This window comes from Hemitrygon akajei, unplaced genomic scaffold, assembly GCF_048418815.1.
Source record: "Hemitrygon akajei unplaced genomic scaffold, sHemAka1.3 Scf000155, whole genome shotgun sequence".
In the NCBI taxonomy this organism is placed as follows: domain Eukaryota; kingdom Metazoa; phylum Chordata; class Chondrichthyes; order Myliobatiformes; family Dasyatidae; genus Hemitrygon; species Hemitrygon akajei.
In genome coordinates this window covers 264,860-292,573 of record NW_027332041.1, presented here as the reverse complement: position 1 = coordinate 292,573, position 27,714 = coordinate 264,860, and the positions used below count along the sequence as shown (strand labels likewise).

The 27,714-nt window shown below is 45.5% G+C and overlaps 1 protein-coding gene across 1 annotated transcript in view; it reads right to left on the bottom strand.

Annotated features, from left to right (window-relative positions):
* Window positions 1-10,008: 10,008 nt before the first annotated feature.
* Window positions 10,009-27,714, bottom strand: part of LOC140724054 (pregnancy-specific beta-1-glycoprotein 11-like) — a 23,603-nt gene continuing 5,897 nt past the window's right edge. The window contains exons 3-10 of the mRNA XM_073038539.1: window positions 19,836-20,111; window positions 18,279-18,539; window positions 15,863-16,138; window positions 15,086-15,209; window positions 13,498-13,562; window positions 13,137-13,201; window positions 11,211-11,252; window positions 10,009-10,077 (exon numbers count right to left, since the gene is read on the bottom strand). Of these exons, the coding sequence (XP_072894640.1) occupies window positions 10,009-10,077; window positions 11,211-11,252; window positions 13,137-13,201; window positions 13,498-13,562; window positions 15,086-15,209; window positions 15,863-16,138; window positions 18,279-18,539; window positions 19,836-20,111 (1,178 nt within the window). The remainder of the gene's footprint in view (window positions 10,078-11,210; window positions 11,253-13,136; window positions 13,202-13,497; window positions 13,563-15,085; window positions 15,210-15,862; window positions 16,139-18,278; window positions 18,540-19,835; window positions 20,112-27,714) is intronic.

Genomic DNA, 27,714 nt, shown 5'->3' with positions numbered 1-27,714 from the left:
CAGAGAAGTGAGAGGGTACGACGAATAAAACCAAGAACCAACTGAGGGTCGGGGTAATGTCGACGGGGATGCAATTCTCGGTACAATAGTATTCTGCAAGAGTGACACATATCCCGCCGTCTTGCTCTCCTTCTCTACGCATTGCATCCCTCTCTAATCTCCTTCTCCACTCCTTTCTCCCTCTCTTCTCTTTCTATCTCCCCCACCGTCCCTCCCCTGCATCCCTCCTCTTTCTCTGTAGCAATCTCTTCTCCCTCTCATACTGTTCGCCCTCTGCACGTCCGATTCTTTCTCTCTCTCTTTCTTTCCCCTGTCAGCTCGCCCTCTGCTTTCTCCTTCTCACCCCTAAATTCTCTTCAAATACACCCGCTGTTACCCCCCTCTCTATACGCATCCTCTCCTACATCTGACCGTACCCCCACAACACTCCTAAAATAGACAGATCATAAGCCTTCAGTCTGAGCGCGTCGCTTCTCTATCACCTGCCTATCCTCCTTCTCTCAGTGTCAGAAAGCTTTTTCTACTTGTGAGCCAACCTTCACTTCCCCAGTGTCTTCAGTGCGGTTCCCGGCCCACAAGAATTCTGATTTAAACTCTCCCCCAGTAGCGTTAGCAAACCTCCCCGCCAGGACATTGTACCCCTGTGATTCAAATACAACCCGTTCTTTTTGTACAGGTCACACCAGCCCCAAAAGAGGGTCCCAAAGATCCAGAAAACTGAATTCATGCCACCTGTTCAAATCCCTTAGCCACGCATTTATCCTCCACCTCATTCTATTGCTATTCTCACTGTCACGTGGCACAGGCGGTAGTCCCGAGATTACTGCATTTCCTATCCTGTTTCTCAACTTCCTTCCTAAGTCCCTGTAGTCTTTTTTTTTTCCAGGAACTCTTCCCTTTTTCCTACCTATGTCATAGGCACCGATATATGCCACGACCACTGGCTGATCACCCTCCCACTGCTGGGCAGATATACCAGAGGGCCTTAGGAGACTGTCATTGTCCGGTCCGAGAAATTCCAATTCATGTTCACGGTCAGCTCCTTATTTTAGGTTTTTCATGTTTCTTCAGCTTCTGTTGAGGCAGCTGATTCGTGTTTGGGCTGGCCTCATAAATAGCTTCAGGAATTCAGCTTCTGGCTGCTGGAGTGTTCCTGTCCAAACACCCTTCCTGTGTCCCTTCCCTTCACCTTCCTCCTGGAGCCTTGTCTCGTTTCGCCTTGCCTCGGCCTGGAGCCCTGCCTTGGCTCGGCCTGGAGCCTTGCCTCGCTTCGCCTATTCTCTGTCTGGAGCCTTGCCTCACCTTGCCTCTGCCTGGAGCTTTGCCCCGCCTCTCCTCAGCTCTGCCTGGAGCCTTGTCCTCGCTGGGTTCAGGAGTCCGAGCCCGGCTCAAGACCCAGGTTCTGGGTCCTCTGTCCAGTCCTCTGTCTCGGAGCCCAAGCCCAGGCTCCTAGTTCCCAGTTCCATGTCCTGGTTTATTATCCTAGTCAGGTCCTATCCTAGGCCCGGAGTCCTTGTCTCTTTCGGGGCCGGTGTCATGTCCAGCGTCCTTTCTTCTTATCTTCCCTGCTTCCTTCTGACGCCTAGTCCTGTTCCTGATAGTTCAGTGTCTGTGTCTGGATTTTGGGTCTGGTCTCAATGTCCACATTATGGCAGAGACATTGTTATAAATCAAAATACCGGATTTATTTTAATACCAATTTGATTTAGATGATCATTTAAGTCAACCGCGAATAATGTCCAATGTTTGCCGGAGCATTTCAACTCTGAAGCTAAAATAATGGAGAAACGTGCTGGTTTATCTGCCTCTGTCACAGAGGGACGTTTTGTGCCCGATGCTTGTAAGCAGGATTGCCCACGCTTACAAGTGGTGGTGATGCGTGGAATGCACTGCCTGAGACAGTGGTGGAGGCAGAAACACTAGTGAACTTCAAGAGACTACTAGACAGGTATTTTGAGGAATGTAAGATGGGGTTAATATGGAAGGAGGATTTAAGGGTCGGCACAACATTGTTGGCCGAAGGGTCTGTACTGTGCTGTACGTTCTATCTTCTATAGAGGAGATACTGAGTTGCTTTGACCTTTTTTTCTGGTTCAATTACAACTGCTGAAAAAACATGAGGAAATGATGACCACAGCTACCCATTCTGTTTTCTTTCATTAGCAGACTCTATAGTTAGAGACATTGCTACAGAACAAACGAATATAATTGCAAAATGCAGCTTCCCGTCCCCAGCACCAGCAGAGAATGGCCGAGGAGTGCACTGTCTATAGAATGCAGCACGGTTACTCGCCAGGGTTATTCTGCGAGAACATTCAGACCACCATTCACACCACTACCAAATACCTCACACCCAACCTAACAACCGTTCTCGCCCAGAGGGCGAAGGTCAGCAAAGAAGATGAGGAAAAAGGCGATTAAACGTCACTTTAGCCAGCAAGAAAATCTTTGTGTGTGTGTGTGTGTGTGTGTGTGTGTGTGTGTGTGTCGTGTGTGTGTGTGTGTGTATGTGTGTGTTTGTGTGTGTGTGTGTGTGTGTGTGTGTGTGTGTGTGTTTGTGTGTGTGTGTGTGTGTGTGTGTGTGTGTGTGTGTGTGTGTGTGTTTGTGTGTGTGTGTGTGTGTGTTTGTGTGTGTGATATACATTCAGCACATACATGGGAAACGAGCCGAGTTGCAGGAAACTTGCTGGGTGATGGGTGTGTGGCCCATGTTGTACTGTTTACTACAACCCTGTGGAACTAATTCAATGCTTGATGGTGTGTTCAGAATGACTTCGGTGAGGTGTATATACTCTATGTAGTACAGCCGACAGTCCTGATGGAGAAACAAGCTATTACTTACATGGATCCGCAAAACTGTTTGTATGTTTTTCACCATAAACTGGACTGTGGGGGGGGGGGGGGTTAGTGATCGATGGAGGTATTGTTCTGTGAACCGCTGGAAAAACCTATTAGCAAGTAATTAGGAAGTCCTGACGAAGGGTCTCGGCCCGAAACGTCGACAGTTCTTCTCCTTTCAGATGCTGCTTGACTTGCTGCGTTCCACAAGCATTTTGTGTGTGTGTTGGTTGAATTTCTAGCATCTGCAGATTTCCTCGTGTTTGCTCTAGGAGATAATTGCCACAGTTTCGTATTTCTGACATATCTATTTTTTGCGGACTGTGTAGTGTTAGACCCTAGTACAGAGCAAGCGCATGCAATTGCAACATGCAAGTTCCCTTCCCTCAATACTGGCACGTAATGGCCGATGTGTGCACAGTCTATAGAATGCAGCATAGTATCCTACCAGGACTATTCTACGAGAAACTCCGGACCACCACTTCCACCAACTTCCAACTACCCCAGCACCACCTTAACCGTTCTCGCCCTGATGGCAAAAGTCAGCAAGGAAAATGAGGAACAAGGAGATGAAACGTCACGTTTGACCACAAGATAATCTTCTGGACTCCAGACAGAGCCGACAGTCTTTCCCGCTGCACACTCCTTTCATGAAAGAAGAACGAGGCATTGCCGGCTTCACCTTGTAAAACATTTTCATTCTGATTGAATTTCATTTTGAATTTTTCACCACATCCCCCCGTTGGCTCCTGGGATCACTGCGATTGCGTGCCGGGCCTCTGTTTTGGTGACGCTGCTGCTTCACGGGGAACGGACTGGATCCAGGCACTGCTCGCTAGCTGGGTTTGAACAACAATGCGGTCACGGCTGATATCACCATCACGGACCTTTCAGTTTGCCCGACGACCGCTCACCTCTTCTTCTTATTCTGGCTTATTGTCTCCTTCCTTTCTCGTCCTGGTGTAGGGTCTCTCCCTACAGCATCAATAGGTGCTGCTGGACATGCCGTGTCACTGTAGCATTGTGTGTTTGGTCCTCCTGCAGGGCGCTGGGCGTTTATACAAAGAACTGTCTGATTATTTATTGAAGGGGATTCCCGAGTACCGGGTTCAATCCCAACATGTGTGTGTGTGTGTGTGTGTGTGTGTGTGTGTGTGTGTGTGTGTGTGTGTGTGTGTGTGTGTGTGTGTGTGTGTGTGTGTGTGTGTGTGGTGTGTGTGTGTGTGTGGGGGGGGGGGGGGGTAATCAACGTGCAAGGGAAACATGTTGGGGGATGGGTTGTGTGGACTATAGTTTAATAGATATTATATTCCTATGGAACTGATTCAATGCTTGAGAGTGGGTTGAGAGGGACCTGGGTGCAGTATGGGTATTATACTTAGTAGAATCTCCAACCACGATTGAAAAACAAGCGATTATTTACATCGTTGTGTGAAACATTGTATATTTTGTTCACCGCGTTCTTGGGGGGGGGGGGGTGTGGGTGGAGTGATCGATTGAAGAGGAATGGTTGTTTTGACCGTATTTCAGGTTCAATTGCAACTGCTTGCAGAACTGTTTCGTATTTCTGACTTATCTATTATTAGCAGACTGTGTAGTGTTAGACCCTGTGCAGTGTCACGTACACCGTGACCGGTTTACCGAACCAGCAGAAATGGAATACACTTTGGAGTCTGGTATTACTGTAACTAATAGTGTTTATTAGTAAACTTAGTAATACAGTGCTATAAAATGCAAATATATGAAACAGGTTAGCAATGATATATACAGAAGTGTAGAGATAAGAATCAAAACCAAGCTCTTTCAAAGTCTAGGGTAAATGATTAGTCTTACGATGGTGAAGAGTTCAGTTCAGTTTAGGTCGAGGTAGTTCGGGTGTAACGTTGGAGAGAGAGAGAGAGAGAGAGAGAGAGAGAGAGAGAGAGAGAGAGAGAGAGAGAGAGAGAGAGAGAGAGGAGAGAGAGAGAGAGAGAGAGAGAGAGAGAGAGAGAGAGAGAGAGAGAGAGAGAGAGAGCGGGAGGTGATGCCGTTGCAGTCGAGCTTCCCGTTGTCTTCCTGCTGCGGTCACCAACTGTGATCATACCAGGCACGACCGTTCTTCAGTGGTAGACCTGTCACCCAGGCAAGGGTGGACAGACAAACCAGCCCCCACCGGTCGCATCTTCACACACTGTGAGCCTCTGATCGATACCCCCGAATCGATCCTCCGAATCCCCACCTTCACGTGGGTGCACAGCGCTCTTTCATTGTCCCGTGGAGTGTCTCCCTGGTGTGTCAGCCTGCGTCTTCGCAGACCTGCTTTTTATCTCCCCTTGCAGGGAACCGGCCGTCCATCAGGCTCCGGTCCGGCCTTGCTGTTTCTGCAAGAATCTCACAAGCAGGCAAATAAAGTGTCCTTGAAGCAAAGCTAAACTATCAGCCAAGGAGCCTTAATATTAAAGCATGTTTCTCTCTCTCTCTCATCTGCGCGGGATTCTCCCCATCCCCTTCTCACTCTCTCATTAGCAGCATAGTTCACAGGATGGTCAACTCTGCACCATGTTGCCTTGGTTTGCTCATCACACTGACTTATCTATTATTAGCAGACTGTGTAGTATTAGACTCTGCCATAGAACGAACGAATGCATTTACAACGTGCAAGTTCCCAACCCCCACCAGCGGCACATAATGGCCGATGTGTGCACAGACTATAGGATGCAGCACAGATTCTACCATCCTCCGGGAATCTCCGGACCACCACTCCCACCACTACCAACTGCCCCACTCCCAATTTAACAACCAATCTCGACCTGAGGGCAAAGGTCAGCAAGGAAGATGAAGGAAAAGGCGATTAAACGTCACTTTTGTCCCCAAGACAATTTTTGGGACTCCACGGAGAGGCGATAGTCTGCACACTCCCTTCAGGAAAAATTAACGAGGCATAGCAGGTTTTACCTTGTAAAACATTTTCATTCTTATTCAATTTTATATTGAAATTTTTCGCCCTATTTCCTTGTTGACTCCTCAATCTCTGCGAATATGTCAGGACCCAGTTTTGGTGACCCTGATGCTTCACGGGGACGGACCAGATTCAGGCATTACTCGCTAGCTGGGTTTGAATAACAACATGGTCACCGCTGATATCACCATCACTGCCCTTTAAGTTCACCCGACGACCCCTCCGCCCTTATTCTTATTCTGGTTTGTTGTCCTCTTCCTTTCTAGTCCTGGTAAAGGGTCTCGCCCTACAGCGTTGATAGTCCACAGGTGCTGCTGGACCTGCCGAGATCCTCCAGCATTGTGTGTTTGGTCCTCCTGCAGGGCGCCGGGCGTTTGTACGAGGAATTATCAGATTATGTATTGAAGGGGATTCCCGAGTAGCGGGTTCAATGCCAGCATCCGGGGGTGGTGTGTGTGTGTGTGTGTGTGTGTGTGTGTGTGTGTGTGTGTGTGTGTGTGTGTGTGTGTGTGTGTGTGTGTGTGTGTGTGTATGTGTGTGTGTGTGTGTGTGTGTGTGTGTGTGTGTGTGTGTGTGTGTGTGTGTGTGTGGAATTAACTTGCAAAGGAAATTTGCTGGTGGATGGGTTTTGTGGCCTATAGTTTAATATTTATAATACAATACTACAATGCAAACATATGAAACAGGTTAGCAATGATATATACAGAAGTGTGGAAATAAGAATCAAAAACAAGCTCTTTCAAAGTCTAGGGGTAAATGGATAGTCTTACGATGGTGAAGAGTTCATTTCAGTTCAGTTTAGTTCGAAGTTGTTCGGGTGTAACGTTGGAGAGAGAAAGAGGTGGGGTGAGAGAGAGACAGAGAGAAAGAGAGGTGATGCTGTTGCCGTTCATCTTCCCGTTGTCTTCCTGCTACAGTCACCAACTGTATCATGCCAGGCACGACCGTTCTTCAGTGGTAGACCTGTCACCCAGGCAAGGGTGGAACACCACACAAGCCCCCTACCCGTCGTACCTTCACACAATGTGAGCCTCTGATCGATCCTCCAAATCCCCACTTTCACGTGGGTGCACAACGCTCTTTCAGTGTCCCGTGGTGTGTCTCCCTGTTGTGTCTGCCTGCATCTTCGCAGACCCGCTTTTTATCTTCCCTTGCAGGGAACCATGAGGCCCCGGTCCCGCCTTGCTGTCTCTGCAAGAATCTCACAAGCAGGCAAGGAAAATATCCTTGGAGCAAAGGTAAACAATTAGCTAAGGAGCCATAACATTAAATCATCTCTCTCTCTCTCTCTCATCTGCGTGGGATTCCTCCCCCCCCCCTTCTCTGTCCTCTCATTAGCAGCATAGTTCACAGGGGGGTCAACTGTGGACCATGTTAGCTTGGTTTGCGCATCACACCCCCCACCCTTTAAAAATTGAATATGCATGTACATTACATGACATATGTCATTCAATCTGCTGTTTTCAGGCGGAGATCAGAGCAATAGATAACTGTGTCTATGAACTAGGATAAGAAGCATAAAATAAATAATATATCAAAACGAGAAGAAAAGTTGCGGTAGTATTCATGGGTCCAGAGACCATTCATATATCTGACGGTGGAGGAGAGGTACTGTTCCGGGTGCACTGAACGAGTGTCTTCATGTTTATATACCATCTCCCTGAGAGGAACATCAATAAGTGGACATAAATGGCATAATGATTTATGAATATTAATGGAGATAAAACAACTTCAGAACGTTTTAAAAATAGGAACTGTACAAAATGAAGGGCACTTTCCCTGTCTCTGATATTCCAACCTCTACACCACTCCCACTCTGGAACCGGAACCAGTCTGTGCACACCCTCTCTGTCTCTTTAGACATCTTGCCCCCACGCCCATCCGACACTATGAGTGTTCCTGCAGCAAAACCCATCTGTTTCTCTGTAACCACAGACTTCTCCCAATACCACCTGCACCACTACACAGCTCCCGGACTGTTAACCCCGCTCCTGCCCCGCATCTGCAATCTGGAGCCTCCTCCAGACCCCAGACCTTCTCTGTTTCTTTGTCCCTCTTCAAGCACTATACCCTTCCCCGTTTCTCTATGGCCTTCTGTCCTCTACATACACTCTCTCTCTGTATCCATATCAATTGCTACTCCCCCTCACTGTCTCGGTAACCCTCCCAGGCCCCTATCGCCTTCCAAAACTCTGAACCTGTCTGCTCCCTCAATGGAACAGTCAATGTCCTTGGGGGACATGGCCCTGCACATGTGTAGATCATATTTTCACTTGTCGTACCTATTTGTTGTCGGGACAAATTGTAAGTTTGAACCCGGTTTGGGTGAAGCCTTCTGTCAGATCTGTGGCAAATATGGATATATGATATATATGTACAATATATAAAATACATCTTATGGAAATGAATGTTTGAGAGACCCAAACACAATCCTCTCAGTGAGGGCATTGTTAAGAGGGGGGTGGTGATAAATTCCTGCCTTGCCAACAACACCCAGACCCATCCCTTAAAAGAACAAACAATCCGCACCACTCTTTGATGAAAAATTCCTCTGGAAATTGCTTCCCTTGGTGACCATTTCTCGCTGAGTTATGTCTCAGAGGAGAGAATAAGCTCTCTGTGTAATGTATCAACACACAATGATATTGGAAAATCAGCCAACTTCCCTTACCACCAGAACCCGAGAACCTTATCCCGTACTGTTAACCCTCTCTGCATCTCACTCAGCTATCTAAATGATAACAGCTGGATCTGGGTGCCTGGATCAAATTTAAAATCAGCACCAAATCCATCAGCACTGACATATGGCCTTCAATCTGATGTTTTGTTGCGGAGATACAGGTTAAAAAAAAATCATTTCACTAGATTACAGTGAAACATCGACACGAGGGAGACTGATGAAACAACCACATGAAGTGATCAAACTACGGGATCAATCAGCATTCTGCAAATAAGAAGCGACGTCACATTTCGGCGTATAGGAACATTGGAAAGGGGGGCTGGATCAATGTCTCGGATTGATAACCATTCACTGTGCCAATTCACGCATCAATCAGGAGTCAACTCAGGGTTTCAGCACCGTTTTCCATTTTATTGCATTTATTATTCAGCCATAAAGCGCGGAGTCATCACTTCGGGCCTTTCAGCGACCGATGACAAACCCGATTAACAGAAGAGATTTACAAGGCTATGGCCTGGATTGAAAAACATGACTTACGGGAATAGGTTCAGCCGAAATTTTCGTTTTATCCTTGGAGCGACGGAGGATGGGAGGTAACCTGATAGATGTCTATAAGATAATGAGAGGCATTGATCGTGCAAAAGCAAGAGGCTTTTCCCCAGGGCTGAAATGGCGAACACGATGGGCATAGGTTTATTGTGCTCAGACGTAGGTACAAGGAGATGCCAGGGGTACGTTTTTCATACAGAGAGTGATGGGTGAGTGGCGAGCGAAGGCCGATACAATGGGACTTTCAAGAGACTCTGAGATTGCTACACTAAGCTCAGAACCATAGAGGGCAATGCGGTAGGGTAATTTTGCTATATAGATCAAAGATTGCAGCTCATTCACAACTGAACACTTGGTGATAATAGAGTACGGACGGGATAGGGATTCGAACAGCGGTCATTTTATGGAAATCCCCTTAAACGCCCAAGCACCAGTCTGGGTTGATGCGAGAGAACTAAGCTGCTGCGACGGAAACGAGACAAAATCTTTTGTTATGTATTTGTCGTGAGGCCGGGAAACGCGGAAGAGGTTTAATAGAGACCTGGAGAACGATTACAAAGAAAAAAATAGCCATCTTCAACGGTGGATTTATCCTCGACGGTTGTCCTTTCTCTGTGCCGATTCACGTTCCAACCATCTGCTTCCGTTCACCAGTGACGTCAGCTGCGGAAACAATTCACAATTAACGTTGACTACGTCAGCAACCCGAAAGTGCCGCTGCTGGTGAGGGCAAATACGAGTGATGATTTCAGAATCTGTGTCTGACATTGTGACAATGCAACCGCAATGAATATTTTTTATATCGCTATAGGTCCAGGAAAATCGTTCCTTTCAATATCGATATACCACTGTGCGATGCCGCCTGACTCCAGTCTTGCACTGTTACTTGTCTCTAAACTTCTATTCTCAGGGTGACTATGACACGCTCACAACCATGACCCTGCACGGCCCAGAGGCTTGAAATTAGTGAATACCTTTCCTTTACAAGTGACATTATGTGTCGTCAGCTCCATATTCGGTTCACATACCTCTTCAGATCACCGTAAATAGATCGATACTCCAGGATGAGACCCTGTTAACGCGAGGAAATCATCAGGATTAGCAAAAAATATTACCAAAAGCATTTATATGTCAGAGGAGAAATAGAAGAACATTGAAAAGGACCTGCGCATTCTTAACAATTCGTGTCTTAAAGAAACACGGAACAGTCGGGACATGATGAAAAGAGGATCAGAGACAGAATTATGATTTTTAAATATCGTAGGAAGCACTATAAGTTCACAAGAGCATAAAACACAAGAGAGGAATTAGACCCTTCAGTCCATTGGCCTCCTCCACCATTCTATAATGACGGAGGGATTTTCCCTCCCAACCCCAAACATCTGCTTTCAGTCTGCAATACTTGAAACTATCAACGCTGTTTCGCGTAACCCGGGGCCTTTGTCCCCAGATCCATAAGGGACAAACAAATTACAGAGATACACCGCACTTCGGCTAAAGATATTCCTCCTCATCGCTCTCTTCTGAAGGGTTCACTGCATTCCATAGTAGAGGAATTAGTACTCACACCATCCATTCCATACCATGCATTCCATAGCACCGCCCTCTGGTCCCAGACCAGCACCCCCCTCCCTCACGTTGAGAAAATCGCTCCACGCCCAGTCAGTGTAGGTCTTCCAATTGTTCATCTTTCAATGAGGTCACCCTTTCATTCTTCAAAACGGCAGTACACAGAGGGCTCAGAGTCATTAAATTATCCTCAAGCTAACAGGTGTATTAACTCCTGTCATTTGCTTCCCTTTCTTCAAGAAGAGCGGAGTGATGTTTACAAATTTCCAATCCTCCAAAACAATCCAAAGATGGTATGAGTACTAATTCCTCTTGAACCACTTCAGAGGCCTATTTCAGACCCCTGGCGTGCAGTCAATCTCATCCATTCACCCCAGGTCATTTATCCACCTTCCAGATTGCCGTGCATTTTCTGCTTATTATTGTGGTTGCAACCACTTCCGTGTCCTGACACTGTCATACTGATGGTGTCTTCAACAGTGAAAGCGAACACGTGATACTTAATGAGTTCCTCCGCCATTTCTCTTTCCCGCCCGTTGCTGAAACTTCGACATTCACGCTGTCGAGAGTCTCACTTCCGGTTCTGAAGTGGAAACAATTACTTCAAAAAGGGATTGACGCGAATGCTTCCCTTACCGTGTAAGTGGAGTTTTCATCCTGCGCGTTGATACTTGCGCCCTGGAAAGAGAAGATTACGTGTAATTATTGTGACGTTTAATCAAGTTCACAGCAATTGAATTCTGACTCTTCGCTTATAAACCCCGGGAGTATCAATGTATCACATTAGTTAGTGCTTGGGGCAATATTGCCTCGTTCAACTTTCGATGCACCGCGTGTTTCTGATTCAGTGCGAGTGGAATATATATTGTCTCTGACATCAGGAATGTTTCTGAATGTCATGAAACCATTCGGCAACATTCAGTCACACAGGAGCATGATGAATATTACCTGAGGAGTGATTCGCGTTCCGTCCCATTCCTCTTGAGACATAAGTCTGAATCAGAACGTGTAGGTGGCGGACTCGCGGCCTCAGGATGTTTACCGTAAGCTGCTGTTTCTCTTCAACGCTCACAGAGATCACTGTTGACCACAGACAGAAATGTGCAAACCTGACCATGGAGTGTGTGTGTGTGTGTGTGTGTGTGTGTGTGTGTGTGTGTGTGTGTGTGTGTGTGTGTGTGTGTGTGTGTGTGTGTGTGTGTGTGTGTGTGTGTGTGTGTGTGTGTGTGGAGATACTCACATTGATCGGACATTTCTAAAGACTCATGAAATATATTACAGCAACTTTAATATATGATTTTGCATCACTCAGGAATTACAGATTCTGGGGAATTCTGGGGAAATTTTGCAGGTGCTGGAAACTGACACACAAAATGCCGAAGGAACTCAAGAGTGTCGGGCAGCATTAATGGAATTCATTACTCCGTTTACCTTTTGTGCAGAGACCCTTCCACTGGGCTGGGAAGGAGGTAGGAAGACGGCTGGAAAAAATGGTGGCGAGTGGAATGAGGACTGGCTGGGAGGTGAGGCCTAATGAGTGTGAATGCGGGAAAGGCTGACGAAAAGGCAAAAAATAGAAACATGGAAAACCTACAGCACAATACAGGCCGTTCCTCCCACAAAGCTGTACCGTACACGTCCCTACCTCAGAATATACTAGGTTTACCTATAGCTCTCAATTTTACTAAGCCCCATGTACCTATCTAATAGCATCTTAAAAGACCTTATTGTATACGGCTCCACCACCGTTGCCGGCAGCCCATTCCACGCACTCACCACTCTCTGAGTAAAAAAAAAAAACTTACCCCTGACATCTGCTCTGTACCTACTCCCCAGCACCATAAACCTGTGTCCCTGTGAAAAAGCCTCTGACTATCCACACGATCAATGCCTCTCATCATCTTGTACACCTCTATCAGCTCTCCTTTCATTCTCCTTCTCTCCAAGGAGAAAAGGCCGAGTTCACTCGAACTTTTCCCATAAGGCATGCTCCCCAATCCAGGCAACATCCTTGCAAATCTCCTCTACACTATCTCTGTGGTTTCCACATCCTTCCTGTAGTGATGTGACCTGAACTGAGCACAGTACTCCAGGTGGGGTCTGACCAGGGTCCTATATAGCTGCAACATTACCTCTCGGCTCCTGAATTCAATCCCACGATTGATGAAGGTCAATACACCATACGCCTTCTTAACCACAGTGATCCGATGGCAGAGGCGAGTGTGCCACAGGGGAAGGGGAAGAGGGAGGTTTCACCGGAGGGAGTTGATGGGCAGGTGAGGAGAAGAGGTAAGAGGCCGGAGTGGAAAATAGAAGAAGAGAGAAGTGAACAGAAATACTGGTGGGATCAGGTCGATGTTCATGCCATCAGGCTTGGGTCTACTTTGCGGAATATAATGTGTTGTTTCTCCATTAACGGAAAATAAGATCCGGGATCGATGGTGTTAAATGCCCAGTCTGTGCCGAAGGGCCCGATGGACGCTACCCATCACATTACTGATGTTATTATCTTCTCTTAGCAAAGAAATGACTGAGATCACGGACATAATTCAAACATCCAACCTGTTCATCCATTTGGACATTTTCATAATATTCCGATGAGTTTACGGTCTTTGTATCGAAGGCGCCTGAGGAAACAAAACATATATGGCACAAGGGTGCAGAGCGTCAGGAGGCTTTGCTGAACACAGCAGACGTCAAACCGGTCCAGAAGAAAAAGCCATTGATAGCATGAGCTCCCTTCCCACCAATCGCCGGAACCAGGAATTGAGGGCCGATATTGATCAATATGAAGAGAAATTAAGTTGCATGAACTACCGCCCCATTACTTCGCTGATATTGTAATCTGCAGCAGAAGTTTAAAATCAAATGTTAAGATTCCCCTGGACTCAGTATTAGAACAGTTGAAACGGAGTTCACTCACTTTTCCTTCCGGGATTTCTGCCCGTGCCATCTTTGCATTTCGGTGGATCTTTGATCCTGAATAAACTGAAACAAAGGACAAGAAAATAATTCGTCAGAAACTTATTTTCCTGCGCTGATGCACCGAATGAGAATGGCTCCTATAACTCCATTTGATTCTTTCTAGATAGTCCTTAATACACTTCGGTTACTCGGATGCCCTGTAAAATCCAGCTCGATATCATTAATAGATGGGGTAAGTAGACAAAAATGCTTTAGACCTTTTGACAGCTAATGCTGTTTACAGATATATTGCTGAACACAAACCTTTTTAAGACAAATGTTCAAATTTCGGACAGACAATTTCGCCGTGAAGGATTGATGGATTGAGACCTGGAAATATGATGTTGTAGCTGTTAGTGAAACATGCCTGCAGGAGGGGTGTGATTGGCAACTAAATATTCTTGGATTTCGTTGTTTCAGGTGTGATAGAATCGGAGGGACGAGAGGGGGTGGCGATGCGTTGCTTGTCCGAGAAAATATTACAGCGGTGCTCTGGCAGGACAGATTAGAGGGCTCATCTAGGGAGACTATCTGGGTGGAATTGAGGAATGGGAAAGGTGTAGTAACACTTAAAGGAGTGTATTATAGACCACCGAATGGGGAGCGAGAATTGGAGGAGCAAATTTGCAAGGAGTTAGCAGATATTTGTAGTTAGCACAGGGTCGTGATTTTGGGAGATTTTAATTTTCCACAGATAGACTGGGAAGCCCATACTGTAAAAGGGATGGATAATTTGGAGTTTGTAAAATGTGTGCAGGATAGTTTCTTTGCAGCAATACATAGAGGGTACCAACTAGAGAAGGGGCAGTTTTGGATCTTTTGTTAGAGAATGAAATAGGTCAGGTGACGGAGGTATGTATTGGGGAGCACTTCGGGTCCAATGATCACAATGCTATTAGTTTCAATATAATTATGGAGACAGCTAGGACTGGGCCCGGGGTTGAGATGTTTGATTGGAGAAAGGCTAACTTTGAGAAGATGCGAAAGGATTTAGAAGGAGTGGATTGGGACGATTTGTTTTATGGGAAGGATGTAATAGACAAATGGCAGTCATTTAAAGGGGAAATTTTGAGGGTACAGAATCTTTATGATACTGATAGGTTGAAATGAATGGTTAAAAGTTTGAGAGAGCCATGATTTTCAAGGGATATTGGAAATGTCCAATATCCAATATTGTTACGACAACGAGAGATATCTACAATAAATATAGTCAGCATGGAGTAAATGAGGTGCTCGAAGAATATAACGAATGTAGGAAGAATCTTAAGAAAGAAATTTGAAAAACTAAAGGAAGATAAAAGGATGCTTTGGCAACTAAGGTGAAAATAAATCCGAAGGGTTTCTACAGTTATCGGATGCCCTGTACCAGTCCAGCTCGATTGGATCGACAGATGGGATAATTAGACAAAAATTAGACAACTTCGCCGTGAAGGCAGAATGCTGATTTTGTCCATAGATTGACCCTGCTCCGAGCAACAATGTTTTCTGCCGAAATTCCCATGCAATCATTAAAGGTAGGAACGAAATTCGGAAGGAAATGCATTTACCTGCCAGTTTTTCTTGCGAACAGCCATCCACTGAATCCTCCAACGAGGCTCATGACAAGTAAACCAAGTACAATGCCCACGATCAGCACAGTGGTGAGGGTACAATGGTTATCTGTTTTTGGTGCTAAAACAGAACACAAGAATATATTTTACATGGCGAAATCTCATCTTTAGTTAAGAAATGATAATTGATCCACGCTCCGGATCGTTCTGGTCGCTGGTCTCGATATTGGATCTATTTAAGTCAATTATTATTTGATTTTGGTAAGCCATTTAGAAGAAGGAGTGAAGGTAGGGCGTGAGGAGAGCGTGAGAGGGAAATGGTTTGGATCTTTGATCATCGGGTTTACATGGACGAATGAGAGACACATTCACTCATCTTGTGCGCTAAGTACACTTTGTAAGATAACTGCTCCGCCGTTAGTAACTCGACATGTATAACTACCAACGTTAACCAAGCTCACTGACACAAGGGTGAGTTCCTGCCCTGTCTGCCGGAGATTGTTCCCGTTGTACCATGCATATATACCGCAGGGCACTGACAGAGCAAAACAAGCTAATGTCAGGTTTGACGCAATATTCGACACAACTGGACGCTCCGGTACAATTCTGACCTTCTCTGGTCCATTTATAAAATGAAAAATAGACGTTGATTAGAGTAATATCGTGGCGGATTCCGGCTGTTCAGAACTTCTCTGATGAAGGAAACAATGAGAACATATATTGATAAATGTAATTTCCGATACAAATGCAGCGGTTGACTAACTGTGTACTTACAGTAAACTTGCACGTAGGTCTCTCCAGCGCCACTGCTGAAAGAGTTGCTGGCGATGCACTTGTACGTCCCTGTGTCGTTTATGGTCACACTGATTATAACCAGTTTCGCCTTGTCCGTAGATGTAAATATTCTGCCGTTTTCCCGGATGGGTTGATTATCCTTGAACCATGTCCGTGTCTGAACAGTGCCCGACGCGTCACAACTCAGTGCGATGGTATCGAGTTTTTCCAGGGGAGTGGGATTATTGGCCACCACAGCAACCCCAGCCACTGGCCCTGTAAATAAAATTAAAATCAAAATTGCTTTACACGCGGTTTTATCTACATCACGAACATAATATTTGGATGCTGCCAACTCAATATCGTCGGCACCCCAGTTCTTATCCCTATGTGTTTCGATATCACGACGGTATCCAGCTTGAACTAAACGACGGCACTGAGTTTAATGTTTTACTGTTGTTACGCAAGGGGACGTTGAGCAACCTATTCCCGTTTAAGATGTTCCTCAATGCTTGGATTTTCCTGCAGTAAGAATATACATTATCTATCAAAACAGACTAATACAGAATTGCACTTGGCTATAGTTTAATTGTCCCGTGGATCATGTGAAAATAAGCTACCCGTGCCCCCTGCTGCTGAGGCCAAAAGTAGAGAGATTTCGTATTTAATACGTGGCTGAGGAGTTGGCGGAGGAGGGACGGCCATGTGAATTAGGATCATGGGTTTCCTTCCAGGGATGTTGCGACAGTATAGAAGGGGCTGTTTGCTCCTAAACTGGGGACTGTTGAATATCCTTGTGGGAAGTGTTATTGTTGGTGCACGATAGGGTCAAAACTGGAGTTGCAGGGGGATGGGAACCAGATTGCTGGAAGGGTTTGTGGAGATCTTGTGGACAGACATATCGGTAAGACGTCGGCTGCTCGGGGCTGGGTGTTATATGCAATGAGCCAGAATTGAATGGGGACCTGAAGGGATAATGAAACTTTGGAGTAAGTGATCAAAATATAATCGAATGTATCCTGAAATTTGAGAAGGATAAGCAGAAGTCAGATGAACCAGTATTACAATGAGTTAAAAGGAATTAGAAAATCACTTAATTGAAAACGAACACTGGCAGGGGTGACGGCAGACGAGTAAGAAATATTCTAAAGGAAAGATGACATAACCATGGATAACAAAATAAGTCAAAGCTAACACAAAGGCGAAAAGGATAGGATACAAAGGAACAATCATTAATAGGATGTTAAATGATTGGGAAGATTTTTAAAAATAGCAGAAGGCAACTAAAAGGTCATTAAGAAGACACTCTAGTAAAGAATGCGAAAGCACTCTAGCCAATCATATTAAAGAGGATACGCAAAGTTTCTTCAGATACATGGAGTGTAAAAAGAGAAGCGAGAGTGGATATCAAACTGCTGGAAGACGAGAGAGGAGAGGTAGTATTGGGCAACAACGAATTGGTGGACGAGCTGAGTAAGTATTCTGCATCAGCCCTCACTGTGGAATTCACTGGCGATATGTTGGACTTCCCAGGTATCAGAGGTCATGCAATGAAAGCATTCATTACCAGGGTACGGGAATATAAAAGCAAGGCGACAATGCTGAAACATTATAAACCAGTGGTGAGGCCCCACTTGCAGGATTGTGATCTGTTTTGTGCCCCTTTTTGTCAAAAGGATGTATTGAAACTAGAGGGGTTTCAAAGAAAGTTCAGCAAAATAATTCCAGGATTGAACAGCTCTTCCTAAGAAGAGGGTTTGATGGCTCTGGGACACCATCCACTGGAATTCAGAAGACTGTTCGGTAAACTCACGGAAACCTTTCGAATTGTAAAAGGACTTATTGAAGTGGATGTGGAAAGGATGTTCCTTATGGTGGGAGATTTTAATACCAGAAGGATCAACCTCTGAATAGCATGGCGTTCCTTTATGAACGGAGACGAAAGGGCATTGATTTCAATCGAATGCGGTAAATCTGGGAATTATGTTCCTTAGACAGCTGTAGACGCCATGTCGTTATGTAAGTTTAAAGCTGAGGATGATAGATTCTTAATGGATCAGGGCATGAAAGAATATGCGGAAACGGCTTGTGAGTGGCACGGAGAAGAATGCTGTATCAGCCATGATGAAATGGCGGAGCGGACTCCATTGGCCAAATGGTCTAATTCTCTTTCCTATGCTGTATAGCCTTGCAGTCTTAACTTCAGCAATTAATCATTTGCAATTCAATACGCAATCCGAATCAAATCCGATTCACATCTTCATCAATACTGTTATTCATAAATATGCACCGTTGTCAAATGATATTGCCAGACGATATTCTAATCGGGTTCAGGCATTTAGTTGAATTCCACGGGCCTGTCTCCACCAACACCATTAATTATTGGACCTCAACAAGGGAGGAACGGACTACCTACCGAAAACATTGATTTGCGTGGTTGAGGCATTATTCCTTTTTGTAACCATGTTATAGGCCTCACAAGTATACTTCCCCGTGTGGCTCACAGAGATGTTGTCGAGGATGACCTTCCGCCCACTTTGTAGGTGGGCACCGTTCAGTTGCCAATTCAATACAGCGCCGGGGCGGGACTCTGTGAAACATGTTAAACTTATGGTGCTGCCGGCAAAGTGAAAAGAGTAGTTCGGCTGAGAGATGATATATGGACGATCCGGTCCGTCTGAAACAAACGGACAAAAGAGATTGCATCAAATTACACAGGAAGTGTCAGCACAGTTCCTCAGCGAAAGAGAAAGAACAGCCCACCACCAGAGAAAGCGTTCCTACACACCGGCGAATGCATCCGTCTGGAAGCCATGAGCGGGAAAGAGGAGAGTCAGGACACTGTCAGATTATCCACGTCTTACGAAACTATGAATTGCACAGTTACCTCATATCCTAAAACCCATCTCCTCCTCCAAACTGAATACAATGCACGCCAGTCATAAGTGTATCGCTTTGTACAACTTCCCTATGTGTGCGTTTTGTGGGAAAGAGTTCAGGGAAACTTTCCAGACAAAATACCCAGCGTCTCTCTGCAACTTGAAGTGTAGATGCAATAACTCATTTAATCAGGGTTCGGGCCATATGTCATGTGGGCACACACTATCCCGTCAAGTCACTAACCACGTGTGCAATTATAGGGACACTCCAGTTTACAGCGTGTTATGGTATGACCCGTTTTCAGTTCCAATATTCTGGGTTTAGTCTCTATCTGTGAGGAGCGGTGGCTGTAAAAGCTGTAACTTCCAACTTCCAACTTCCAAGTTGTAGCTATGGACATTTGCCAGAAGGGTTGTGGGGCTGATAAGGACTGTGAGCGTTTTACACTTTTACACTCAAGACTTCCCCTGTCCCTTCCGGTGTACGGAATTATTATCAAAGTCCCTAAAAGGCCTTACACAGCGCCGGAGATTCAATGGTCCATTTGTCGAAAAAAGAAACATTTTTGTCCTCACTGTACCAAGTTCAGATCAGTGTTCATTGAGTTGAAAAAATATCAAACCAGAATAAGAGCTTTGAAGAGATAATCTGGATATGAATGAATAGCACTGAAGTGATACTCAAAACTCAGCAGAGTCAAATCCAGATTTAATGAACATCACAATTGCCTTTGAACTGTGGGCGTTGGAAATGTTCAAAACACATTGTTTTGTGTGAAGACCCATGCAGGACAGAACAGGCTATCCTGCATGTCTCTTACACCTGAATTGCAGAAGTGAACCGACATAATGGTAGTTTAACCGCCGCCGTAATGCAACTCGGATTTGAAATTCAAAATTTTAACTTTAATTCCCCAGCGTCCGAGATAGACCCGGATCCGTCTCTCAATTAACCGCTCAGTTGTTCCAAGTGTTAGTCGATAGTGTTTTATACCTCAGGTAACGATCACTAAGGTATTCAAACACTCACGGAACCCCGTATCTCGCAGGAAGTGTGATATGAAATGTAACTACCGGAGTCTCGGGACACTCACAGTTGACATCAAGAGAAAACGGAGAGCTTGTGATTTCGTTAATCAAGTTGCTTGCTCTGCAGGTGAAACTTCCGTCTGTCCGCAGCACTCCAGAAACAGTGAGTGTGCTGTTATCTTCATTCAGATCAATCCTGCCGCCAGGAATTACCCTGCTATTCTCCTCAAGCCACAGGTAAGAGACATCCGTGCCTGTTGCGGAGCAGGTTAGTCTGACGGTGTCGCTGTACTCAGTCAGTCTGGTGGCATCAGATGTAACAATGATATTGGAAGCAGGTCCTGTTGAAACATAGGGAATTTATTATTCCATGATAAGTAAATATTAATAAGTTATTCAATTTGATGGACATAAGGTTTTGAGATGGACGTTACAGGGTTCGGGGAAAAATTTCGAAGGTTGGAGGTTGGTTAACTATGTTCCATTCATCGCGACCAGTGGGAAGTACAAGCATACGCGGTACAGGAACCGTGGTATACAAAGGCCGTTGCAAGCCTAGTCAAGAAGAAAAAAAGAGCTTACGAAAAGTTCAAAAACAGGGCAATGATAAAGATCTAGAACCTGTAAGGTAAGCAGGAAGGAGCTTATGAATGAAATTTGGAGCGCTAGAAGGGGCCATGAGAAGGCCTTGCCAGACAGGGTTAAGGAAAACCCAGAGGCATTCTACAAGTTTTTGAAGAGCAATAGGATAAGAAGTGAGAGAATAGGACCAATCAAGTGAGATAGTGGAAAAGTGTGTATGGAATCGGAAGAGATGGCAGAGGTACTTAATGGAAAGTTTGCTTCCGCATTCACTGCAGTTAAAGATCTTGACGATTGTACGGATGATCTCAGCGGAATGAATAGCCTGAGCATATAGATACTAAGGAAGAGAATGTGCTGAAGATTTTAGAAATCAAGTGGGATAAGTCGCCGGGACCAGACAAGATGTATCGCAGGCTGCCTTGGGAGGCGAAGGAAGGGATTGTTGAGCCTCTGGCGATGATGTGTACATCGTCAATGAGGACAGGAGAGGTTTCCGGAGGATTGGGGGATTGCAGATGTGCGGTCTTATTCAAGAAAGGGAGTAGAGGTAGCCCAGGAAATTATAGCTCACTGAGTCGTACTTCACTGGTTGGTAAGTTGATGCGGAAGATCCTGAGAGGCAGGATTTATGAACATTTCGAGAGGCATAATCGGATTACCAATAGTCAGCATGGCAAGTCAAAGGTAGGTCGTGCCTTATGAAGTTGATTGAATTTTTTGAGGATGCGATGAAACACATTGATGACGGCAGAGCCGCAGGTGTATGGATTTCAGCAAGGCATTTGATAAGGTACCCCGCGTAAGGATTATTGACAAAGTAAGAAGACATGGGATCCAAGGGGACATTGTTTTGTGGACACAGATCTGGCTTGCCAACAGAAGGCAAAAAGTGTTTGTAGACGGGTCATATTCTGCATAGAGGCCGCCGACCAGAGGTATGCCTTAGCAATGTGCTCTAGGACCCCTATTCTTTGTGATTTTATAAATGACCTTAATGAGGCAGTAGAGGGATAGGTTAGTAAATTTGTTGATGACTGAAAGATTGGAATGTTGTGAATAATGTGGAGGGCTGTGAGATGTTACAGCAGAACATCGATAGGATGTAGAACTGGGCTGAGATGTGGCAGATAGATTTCAACTCAGATAAGTGTGTGCTTGCCCATTTAGGTAGGTGGTGGCAGAATATAGCATGAATGGCAAGAGTCTTGGCAGTACGGGTGATCAGATAGATCTTTGGGTCCGAGTCCATAGAACACTCAAAACTTGACTCTGTGGTTGAGAAGGCCTCCGGTGCATTGGCCTTCATCAACCGTCGGACTGAGTTTAGGAGCTGAATGCAATGTTGCAGCTAGAAAGGACCCTGGTGAGAAACCCACTTGGAGAACGGTGCTGAATTCTGGTTGCTTCACTACCGGAAGAACGTGGACACCATAGAAAGGGCGTAGAGGTGATTTACAAGGAAGTTCCCTGGATTGTACGGCCTTCAAATAAAAATGCATCCAGGTTTAGGGAAAAGAGATACATGTTAAGAGGGAAAGATATAAACGCGATACGTATCTGTAACGAGCTGGCTGAGGAAGTGGTCGTGGAGGACACAGTTGCTACGTTTAAGACAGACTTGGATAGATAATTGCAGGAAGTAGTTTGCTGTGTTCCTTGTTGTTTTAATATATAATTTAATGGTGTTTCAAAAGTTCACACTTCCAAAAATTAACCGATACAACGGGCAAATAAATGGATCTGGTGAAGGAAGAAGTTGGAATGAATTGACTTCGGGAAAGGGTCGCTTGGCAATGAGAAAGGTATGCATAATCACTGGTCAGCACAGAGGAGAATTACTGACAACAGTTTGTAATACCATCCGGATAAGCTATCGTTACTGAAATGATGCAAAGTTCAGTATCAGTGTCAAAGTAATGGAGCCAATTAAAATTGCTATCTCACACAGCCGAACAAATACAAACTGGGGTTCATCTTAAAAGCATGAATTGCAAACCCAACACTGGATAATGAGACGGATCTGGATACCTTCCTCCGCACTGGGCTCTACCTTACCGGATGGAAACACAGAACACCTGCAGCACAATACAGGCACCTCGGTCCACAAAGCTGTGCCGAATACGGCCTGAACCTAGAAAATACCACTGGTTACCCATAACCCACTATTTTACTAAGCTCCATCTACCTATCCAGGATTCTCTTAAAAGCCGTGTCGTATCGGCCCCCACCACCGGCGCCGGCAGCACATTCCACGCACTCACAACTCTCTGCGTAAAAGACTTACCCCTGACATCTCCTCTGTACCTATTTCCAAGCACCTTTGTTATGAACAGACCTGATGGAAATGGGGTCCAGAGATAACCTCCCCTTCGGAACTATACTGCTAATGATAGAGAGAGAGAGATGAACAACAGAGAAATTAAGGGGGTGCAGTGAATCGGTGTAGACTTCCATTAATCTAATCTGAACTGGTTGTGTGAAATACCAGAGAGGCAAACAGCAGAAATGGATGTTGGCAAATTTCTTTTAAGTCCGGACCCTTTGGGTTTACAGAAGGCTAAGAATTCTGAATTGTGGGATATAGTGGAGACGTTGGAACTCAAAGAGGTTAAGAAAGGGATGACGAAGGCTGAGATACAACGTAAGATAGCTGAACATTATTTCGCGAGGAAGATATTCAAGCCGGAGATGTTAGAACACTTTCCTGGAGGGAAAGAGGAGGTCCAGTTACGTCTGGAAGAGATGAGGCTGGAGAGAATTAAGTTGCAGGTGGAGGAGACAGAAAAGCAGCGTCAGTTCGAGAGGGAGAAATGGGAACGTGTGGATACCGGGGCAGACCGTGGGGAAATGTTTAACGTTAGTCAGGAGATTAGGTTGGTACCTCCGTTCGAGGAGACGGACATTGATCGGTACTTCTTGCATTTTGAAAAAGTGGCCGCGAACTAGAAGTGGCCTAGAGATAAGTGGGTGGTGTTGTTACAAAGTGTACTTAAAGGGAAGGCTCAACGAGCATATGCGGCGTTGTCTGCGGAGGCTGCAGAAGGATGAAAAGTTTGTGAGGAGCAATCCTTGCCAGGAAGCCTTTGGGAAGTTGAAAAACATATTGTGTTACCGCCCTGTGTTAAAAGCACCTGACGTTTCGAAACCCTTCTCCCTGGCAACAGACGGAAGTGATGAGGCTGAAGGGGCAGTCCTACTGCAGAGAGCTGGGGATGAAAGTGAACACCCAGTGGCGTATTTTTCTAATAGGTTCAATGTGCACTTGAGAAATTACTCCACTCTAGAAAAGAATTACTGGCACTTATCCTGGCGTTACAGCATTTTGAGGTCTACATTTGTTCGGCACAGAGACCATTGATAGTTTACACTGATCATAACCCCTTGGTATTTTTGGCTCGCATGAAGAATAAAAATAGGCGGTTATTAAGTTGGAGTCTGTTGTTACAAGAATTCGATATTAAAATACAACATGTAAAGGGAACTGACAATGTAATTGCTGATTGTTTATCCAGGTGTTAAGTTGAAAGTATGTCTGTGTTACTCTTTTAGTTAATGACAACTTCTGTATTATATTAGACACTGTAGTGTGCTTTACTTGTTAATTTTCACCCTGGTGAAAATTCCTGGAAGGATGAGGGTGTTATGAGTGCCGAACAGACCTGATGGAAATGGGGTCCAGAGATAACCCCCCACCCCCCTTAGGAACTATGCTGCTAATGAGAGAGAGATGAAGAACAGAGGTAGAGACATCTGCTACAGATAACAGAGAGAGAGAGAGAGAGAGAGAGAGAGAGAGAGAGAGAGAGAGAGAGAGAGAGAGAGAGAGAGAGAGAGAGAGAGAGAGAGAGAGAGAGAGAGAGAGAGAGAGAGAGAGAGAGAGATTTATGTATTTTGGCTCTTCACTGATTGTTTACCTTTCGCTGCAAGGACGCTTCTTTGCTCGTTAACATTCATGAGGACACAGCAGGAGTGGCCTAGTTTGATGGACATCGACATATTGAGTTGATGGATGGCTGATACCCTGTCCATGGGGATATAAGACAGGTCTGGGGAGACACCCCTCAGACACACCAGTGGACACTGACTGAGCGTTGTGCACCCACAGGAAGGTGAGGACTTAGAGGACCGAATCAGGAAATCGGTCAACAAGCTCACAGTGTGACGGCAGGGCCGGTGGGGACTTGTGTGTATGTCCACTCATGCCAGAGTTACGAGTCCACCACGGAAGAAGGGTCTAGCCGAGAACGGCGGGGTTATAACCGAATGAACACAACGGTACAAAGGAATAAGAAAAAAGCAGAAGGTTTGCGGGCTGCAGCTTTTCAATCTCTCTCTCTCTCTCTCTCTCTCTCTCTCTCTCTCTCTCTCTCTCTCTCTCTCTCTCTCTCTCTCTCTCTCTCTCTCTCTCTCTCCCTCCCTCCTCCCCCCCACCCCCAGAACAACACAACAACCAACTACCTCAGCACGGACTAAACTGAACTCTATATTTTCTTATGACATTTAATTTACGCCTAGACATTTATAGAGCTTGTTTATTACTGTAGGTTGTTATTGCTACGCTTCTGTTTTAATTATTGCTAACCTGTTTTATATGTATATTTGCATTTTTGATACTGTATTGCTTAGTTTACTAATAAGCACCCTTAGTTACAGTACCACCAGACTCCAACGTATCCTTCCAATTCTGCTGGTCTGCTAACCCAGTTGCGGGGTACATAACTCCTTAAAAAATAGTAAACACAAAGTACACTGCAGATGCCGTTGTCAAATCAACACGTACAAACAAGCTGGATAAACTCAGCAGGTCGGGCAGCATCCGTTGAAATGAGCAGTCAACGGATGTTGCCCGACTTGCTGAGTTCATCCAGCTTGTTTGTACCTTAAACCTAGGCCCTCTCGTGCCAGAGATTACAGTTCCGGGAAAAAAAGCCTCTGATTATTCACTCGATCAATGGCTCTCAGTCAGGAGGGGGAAGGGGAACAGTCAGGTACTAGAGAGTACCCCTGTGGCTGTACCCATTGACAATAAGTACTCCTGTTTGAGTACTGTTGGGAGGGACAGCCTACCTAGAGGGGAAGCGACAGTGGCCGTGCTTTGGGCACAGATTCTGGCCCTGTGGCTCAGAAGGGTTGTGAAAGGAAGAGGAAGGCAGTAGTGATAGGGGAGTCTATAGTCAGTGGTTCAGACAGACGATTCTGTGGACTCAGGAGAGAAATTTGGATGGTAGTTTGCCTCCCAGGTGACAGGGTCCTGGATGTTTCTGATCGCGTCCAAGATATCCTGCGGTGGTAGGGAAAACAGCCAGAGGTCGTGGTACATATTGGTACCAATGACATACGTAGGAAAAGGGAAGAGGTCCTGAAAGAAGACTACAGGGAGTTAAGAAGGAAGTTGAAAAGCAGGACCTCAAAGGTACTAATCTCGGGATTACTGCCTGTGCCACGCGACAGTGAGAATAGGAATAGAATGAGGTGGACGATAAATGCATGGCTGAGGGATTGGAGCAAGGGGCAGGGATTCAGATTTCTGGATCATTGGGACCTCTTTTCGGGCGTGTGTGACCTGTACAAAAAGGATGGGTTGCACTTGAATCCCAGGGGGACCAATATCCTGGCGGGCAGGTTTGATAGAGCTGTTGGGGAGCTGTTGTTTAAACTAGTTTGGCGGGGGGTGGGAATCAGAATGTGAGTGCACGGATTAAAGTAGAAGGACAGGGCATGATGCTAAGTGTTCTGAGTTGATGAGGAAGGACAGGCAGAGGACAGATCATAATTGTAGCCCGTTAAAGGTGTTGAAATGTGTCTATTTCAATGCTAGGAGTATTAGGAACAGGGCAGATGAACTTAGAGCATGGATTTATACGTGGAACTACGATGTTGTGGCCGTTACTGAAACTTGGTTGGAGGAAGGACAGGATTGGATGATACAGGTCCCGGGGTTCAGGTGTTTTAAAAGGAATAGGATGGAAAGTAAAAACGGAGGGTAGTGGCATTGCTGGTCAGGGATAGTATCACCGCTATAGAAAGGGAGGATGCTGCAGAGGGAGTGTCCACTGAGTCAGTCTGGGTGGAAGTCAGAAACAGGAAGGGATCAATCACTCCGCTGGGAGTAGTCTGTAGGACACCAAATAGCCTTCGGGACACAGAGGAGCAGATAATCAGGCATTTTAGATTGGAGCAGGAAATACGAGTTAGTAGTTATGGGTGATTTCAACTTCCCTCATATTGACTGGCACCTCCTGAGTGAAAGGGGGATAGATGGGGCTGAATTTGTCAGGTGTGTTCAAGAAGGATTCCTGACACAGTATGTGGACCGGCCGACGAGAGGAGAGGCAATACCGGATCTAGTTCTGGGTAATGAACCTGGTCAGGTGACAGACCACTTGGTGGGGAAGCATTTTGGTGAGACTGTCCACAGCTCCTTTAGCTTCAGCATAGCTATGGAAAAGGATAAATTCAGACGAAATGGTAAAGTGCTTAACTGGGGAAAGGCAAATTTTGAAGGGATGAGTCAAGAACTAGTGGAGTAAATTGGAAACTAATGTTCAAAGGGGAAAGCACAAAAGTACCGTGGGAGAAGTTTAGGGACCACTTGAGCTGGGTTCAAGATAGGTTTTTTTTTCCCCACTGAGGCAAGGGAAAAAAAAGTTAGGAAAAAGGATCCGTGGCTGACGAAACTCGTGAGGCAACTCGTCAAGAGGAAAAAGGAAGCATATTTTCGATATAAGAGGCAGGAAGTAGGACGGGTTTATGAGAACTATAGGGTAGCCAGGAAGGAGCTAAAGAAAGGACTTAGGAGAGCTCGAAGGGGGCATGAGAAGGCCTTGGCATGTAGGATTAAGGAGAATCCCAAGTTGCTCTATGCGTATGTGAAGAATAGGAGGATGACGAGAACGAAGACAGGACCTCTAAAGGATAAAGAGGGCAACATGTGCCTGGAAGCGGAGTTTAGGGAGGTCCTAAATGAATACTTTGCTTCAGTATTCACAAGTGTAAAGGATCTTGATCAGGATGAGGTCGAAGTAGAGCGGGCCTGTGTGCTGGACAATGTGGAGATTAAGGAAGAAAAAGTGCTGTATCTTCTTAAAAAACATTAAGATTGGTAAATCCCCAGGGCCGGAGATGATACACTCCAGGCTGTTGTGGGAATTGAGAGAAGAGATCGCAGGAGCATTCGCTATGATCTTTGAATTATCTTTGGCAAAGGGGGCGTGCCGGAGGACTGGAGAATGGCAAATGTAGTTCCCTTGTTTAAAAAAAGGTAACTGGGAGAGACCTGGGAAATATAGACCAATGGGTCTCATGTCAGTGGTATGCAAACTACTGGAAATGATTCTTAAGGATAGGATCTGCGAGCAT